General features: G+C 33.6%; 1 protein-coding gene across 2 annotated transcripts in view; it reads right to left on the bottom strand.

The window, feature by feature from the left end:
- The window catches only part of LOC107852322 (O-fucosyltransferase 27), an 18507-nt gene extending 14583 nt beyond the window's left edge, over positions 1-3924 (bottom strand). The window contains exon 1 of one of the 2 annotated variants that reach the window (XM_016697386.2): positions 3439-3924. In XM_016697386.2, the coding sequence (XP_016552872.1) occupies positions 3439-3654 (216 nt within the window). In that variant the 5' untranslated portion in view covers positions 3655-3924. The remainder of the gene's footprint in view (positions 1-3438) is intronic. The other variant, XM_016697387.2, reaches the window with a different exon arrangement.
- Positions 3925-6104: the final 2180 nt, after the last annotated feature.

The following is a 6104-nucleotide window of genomic DNA, read 5'->3' as shown; positions in this document are numbered from 1 at the left end:
GTGCCTTACAATGTTGATCCAAGGAGGAGTGTACACTCCGAAAAGGTGACTATTTGTGGGATATCGGGCTGCCTTATGGTGTTGAATGATAGGTACTATGGAAACTACATTCTTTCGTCCATGGTTGACTACTTGGGGTTATTTCGAGAGCCTTTACTTGTTCCATACTACTTGGGCGAGTTCAAGGTTACCGAGAGGGTAAAAGTTGTTTTCTCCCAATTTGATTACCATGAGGAGGTGTGGTGCGATGTTTTTTCCTTAACCTACGGTCATATAAGCTTGGGTGCCGATTGGTTTGCACGACATCAAGTTCCTCACCTGCAAAATTGGCCTAATGTTGTAAGAGACCAATGGAAAAATCGCCTCATAACGTACTTGCTACCCAAACCTCAAAGAAAAATGCTTACCTACTCCAATCTGATTTATGATGAGAGACAAAAGATTGAGAGGAGTAAGGGAGTGCAAGGTGGTAATCCGAGAGTGGAAAAAGGAGAGGATATGTGGAGCGAAGTGAGGGGATTGCCACCAAACCGTGCTAACATTGGTTGTCCTTCCATTTCTAAGGACATTTGTGTAGGTACCAACATGGCAAGCGAAGCCGAAGAATGCCAAAAGGAAGCTGCTGCCAAGCTTGTGGAGGACCTTCACCTCACGGCAAGGAAGAGTCTACTCAAGGTCTTAAGGGTAAAATAGCTAACTCGTACACTTTAGTGCATGTGAATGACAATTAAGTGGCTAGTAAACCATTAAGTGTGAGTAGTAGCTTACTTATTTATGAGTCTAATGATTCTTTGCCTCTTGTTGATGATGTACATATTGTGAGTTTGGATACACTAGTCGATCCTATTGATGATGAAATTGACTCTTCTTGTAAGATCAATTTATGTCCACCTAGTGTTGAAGCCTATATGTTGAACGGAATTACATCGTCTTGTGTAATTGGTGTTGATCAACTTGTTTGTGAAAATTGTCCCCCACTTGAGTATGTGTATGATGTGCTTAATAGAACTCAAGTGAGTGAAGTATTTGAAAATGTTGGTCAACAAAGTGTGAGTGAACCCGAGATTTCTTCTTGGGGTAATCTTGTGTTTGGAACATCCTTGAAACTTGATATTGATCATTTAGAGTGTGAGGAACTTGCTTATTCCAAATCTGTCCGTGAGGTAGATCACACTCTCTTTAGGTGTAATGTCTTGTTTGAAGATGATTTAAACACTTCTAATAAAGCTAGTGGTGAAAATGATGGTATAACTTACCTTGGAAGCTATAGCCTATATGCTAACCCACTTTGGTGTGACAACATTCCTCCTAAAAATGAAAATCTTTTCATGGAAGATGAGAATACTCTTAAGGGTAAGGAATGTGTAGTTGAGGAAGCTACTTCTTCTTTTACTTTGTGTGACTTTATTGTTGAGAGTACTCATGGTTATTATTGGGAAACTAGTAGGGAGTACACACATGAGGGCACATTGGTAGAAGTCGATTTGAGTGATACCTTTCTCTACTCTTTATTTGCTTTGGATGATATGTATGCTATTATAGAGAGTATGTCATTTAGTTTGGGTGTAGACCACGGAAAAGGGGAGTGTTGTCTAGACCCGTGTCTATGGCCACTATTCCCATTTGACCCCGATGCCAAATGTAGAAATGGTGATGTTGGTGCACCCAACTTTTTGCTTGGTCTACATGACAAGCAAAGTATCACTATTGGTGTATCCCATAACCAAATCCTTTGTACATCTTTCATTGAGTTTTTAATACTCACTTCAAAGGATTCTTGGTTATACTTCAAGTATGTACCACCTTGGCGCGATGATGTTTATTTGTCGTGCAAACCCTAACCCTCATTCCATGAGGATTTTGTATTTGTGTGTCCTTTCTTTGGTTTTTCAAGGTTTGGATTCGAGGCCGAATCCTTTTCAAGATGGGGAGGGTGATACGAGTCAAATGGCCATCTTAGCTTTTGATGACATCTTTGAAGGCCAACACGTAAAGGCTCAAGACTTGGTCACCCCGAGAGCACAAGGATACGCAAGGAAAGATCATTTTGAGCATGACTTAAAGCAATCTCGTGTGTAGAAGGTTGCTTGGTTGCTTACATTGATGCTAACCCGAGAACCACAAGCCTTGAAGTATGAACCATACTCGGTTTTTGAGAGCATTGAAAAGGCACCATTCATTCAAGTTATAACATACCTTGGCTGCCCCTTCATTAAGGGTATTTTATACATTACATATGGTGTATTTACGCACCATGGCAGCCCCTCTTATTAAGGGCAAAGTGGTCTTTTTATCTTCATTTGTAATATATTATAAATAGGCTCCTTTAGTCTTATTTTCATTAGTTTATGAAAGATGAAATACTGAAACACTTAAAATCCTCTCTCTTGAGAGTAGACCAACTTAGTGTAGTTCTAGTATAGGACTTGGAAAAGCTAGCATTGTTCTTTGCTTGGAAATGGTGGATCTTGAGGTGAGTCGATTCCCTTGGCGGTCACCGTAAGAGTGTGGTTTTGATTATTACATTCATTAGGGGTTTTTGAGTTTAATACACTCTTTAATTCTTAATCTTGTAATAATCTTGATCTCACTATCTATCCTTTACTTTTGTTGTTGTTATCTTGTGTAGTGGACTGTTTTGGTTCATTTATTGAATCCGAAACTTGTGTTATTGTTGTTGATATTGTTCATCACGTTTTATAGCTGTTTTGGTGTTGAAATACACCCTTGTATCTTGTATTCTTGTTGTGGGTAGCGAATCCGAGTGTGGTCTCCATCTTGGTCCTCGAATCCTTAAGATTAGTGGACTGATTTGGAGTATAATTTCGTGTTTCCGTTGTCATTCCCGTATCACCCACCCCCCCCCCCCCACACCCCAAAAAAAAAAAAAAAAACTACTGCCATTTACTCAAGGAAGAAAATGCAGCAGTCTAAAACAGGAATTCGAAGCTCAAGAAACATTAAAAAATCAAGACAGGAAGAACTAAAGAGGAGATCTCGGAGGAATTTAAGCACATTACATTACATTATCAGATCCCAAAAACAGAATAAACTAGACATATTTACCATTAACTAAAGCAGGCAACTGCAAAAGTCTAAAACATGAATTTGAAGCTCAAGAAATATAAGAAAATTAAAATAGTAAGAACTAAAGATGAGATCTTGGAGGGATTTTTCTATCTCTACAAGGTAGGGGCAGGGTCTGCATACACTCTAGCCTCTCTAGACCCCACTTGTAGCATTACACCACGTATGCACATTACATTGCATTACCAGACCCCAAAAAACATAATAACACGAAACTAGTTCAATCACAATCAACTCAAAGCAAGCAAGTGCAGCAGTCTAAAACAGAGATTTGAAGCTAAAATTAGGTTAAGAAAAATAAAACAAGAAGTAAAGATGAGATCTTGAAGGTGTATAATTAAGCAAAATTACATTATTAATGGAGAGATCTGATTTCTTGAATTTAGGCATCCATGACATGATTGTAACGGAAGATTGGTACTCATAAACAATCCCATGAGTATGTTTAGCTAGAAGAAAGTGAGTGAATAGAGAAAGAACAGAGAGAACTAGTCCCGCTAAAGCAACCAACTTCAATTTAGACTTGAATAACATCTTCCCTTCATTTTTCACAGACACCCACTTCATCTTATGAATTTCAATATAGGAAAAGAATTACATTAAAAAGAAAGAAATGAAAAAATAATTTGAGGATACTGGCTTGTTCATGAATAGCAGTAATATGGTGGTAGGAGTTAATGATGAGTATTTGAAGAGAAAAATAAGCCAGAAGGGCCCGACAAGTTTCCAATTAAAAAAAATTAACGTGCACAAACTTCTCTTTTAAAAAAGATTAACTATTTGGATAGTTATGAAATAATTATATTAGTTATCTGAATGACTTTGCGCATACAATCTCTCTCAATTATCGAATAATTAGATGCAGTTATAGTCCAACAACTAAGTGAGAAGTCAAAGTCAAGAGAGACTGGAATAACTCAACCGCATGAACAGTGCATTTATTACAAAATGGTGAATGTTCATTCATAACTAAACAGTCATTTCGATAACGGCGCGTGGAGAGCTTTACTATGTTTTACCTTTTCTACTCCACTAGTGAATACAGCAGTGCTTTGGATGGTCATAAAAATTAGATAAATATTCTTTCATAAATTTATTCTATATAAGAGAAATAAAAATATTATTAATCACAATATTTATATTTAAAATATGATAAAGAATATATATGGTTTTTTTATTTTTATATTTATTTTAAATAATTAATTCAAATTCATTAACTAACTCGATCCCAATTAAAATCTAAGATACGTTTATTTACATATGCATTTTTTCACTCATTGGTATACACATATAATAAAGTAACACTCACTAATATTAATTTTTTTAAGATAAAAATAACCTATAACATCCAAAAACAATACTAAATAAATTAAACCCCTCGCATTTTAATTTCAGAAAAATTTCATCAAAAAATACTGCTCACCACCGATCAACACCATATAATCACTATCTTCATCGAATCAAAAACACACCATCAGCAAACTATCATCGCACTCCTAGCTCTGGCCACATCTGGCCTAATCTCCACTCCCTCGAATCAACAAACACCAACTACCAGCGACAATCAATCACTATAATTTGATTGGTGTTCACGTTTAAGAGAAAAAATCAAGGAAGTATTAGATTTGAAACAAAAAATAGAGGTCAAATCGGGTTGATTTGAAGTCAAATTAGATGAATTTATTGAGTCGGGTAGTGAATTTGTGTTAATTAACTGAGATAAAAAATTAAAATTAAAAAGAAATAAATATATCTTCGAACTATGATAAATGATACATATTTACCATTCAACATATTTTGTGTACACATATGCCTCTTCTATTAGTGTGGGGGCCATATATGTATCATTTCATTAATTGTATGGGCATATGTATATCCAAAATATGACAAAAGATATATATGTATCATATATCATAGTTCACAAGTATACTTGTCCCTTTTCTGTTTTGGCTAATATCTTCTACTTCCTCCGTCTCAAATCATCCGTCCCAAATTGAGATGACATATTAATTAAGAAAAATAACTAATAATATGGCTAGTTCACCATATTATTCCTATTAAATAATGTTTACATTTTAATTGAAGAAAAAGTAATTAATGCAAAGAGTAAAATATAAAAAAATGTTTGTTTCTTCTTGACTAATGAAAAAAAAAAAATAAGTAAAATGAGAAATCAAATTAAAAAATTTGGGACGGATAATTTGGTATGAATAATTTGGGACGAGGAGTACCAGACATAGTCTTAGCTTCTCTGTTTATATTTCCTTTGAGTACTATATTAAAATAATTTATATATTTACTTGTTTACTTTAATTAATTAAGAAATAGATTTTAAAAAATTCTACTTTCTCTGTCCTAAATTATTCGTTCCAAATTAAGATGATACGTTGATTAAGAAAAAATAATTAATAACATGGCTAGTTTATCATAGTACTCTTATTAAATAATGTTTACATTTTAATTTGAAGAAAAAGTAATTAATGCAAAAGGTAAAAACATGGAAAAAAAACTTTGATCTCTTCTTAATTAATGAAAAAAGATAAGTAAAATTAGGAAATTTGAGGCGGAGGGAGTAGTTTACAACATTAACTACTAATTTCCAGAATTTATTTCCAGCATTGAAGGCAACAAAATTCAAGTAAAAGTGAAAGAATTTCATTTATTGCCAATAACTTATATCATTAAGCTGTAGACTATTATTATCCATAAAAAGTATTTTACTAATTTAATTTGAACATAAAATATTATTTACATATTAATATTTACTTTTATAAGTTAATCAATTATTCACTTCAATTTAAATTTACAATAGAAAATTTGAAGTTGAAAATTTGATTTATTGATATTTTAATTGAAATTACAATTTTCATTCGCAAATTTTGAGGTACTTACAAATAACTTTCTGTCCAAACACCGCCTTTTAAATATATTATTTCAACTTCAAATACTTCTTTAATTTCAATTAAAAATTGACAACAAATCTGACTATTTAGTTAAAACTAAAATAATATACTGTT

Source organism: Capsicum annuum, chromosome 4 (genome assembly GCF_002878395.1).
Source record: "Capsicum annuum cultivar UCD-10X-F1 chromosome 4, UCD10Xv1.1, whole genome shotgun sequence".
NCBI lineage: Eukaryota > Viridiplantae > Streptophyta > Magnoliopsida > Solanales > Solanaceae > Capsicum > Capsicum annuum.
Note: the sequence above shows the minus strand (reverse complement) of the source record. Positions and strands in the feature narration are given on the sequence as shown.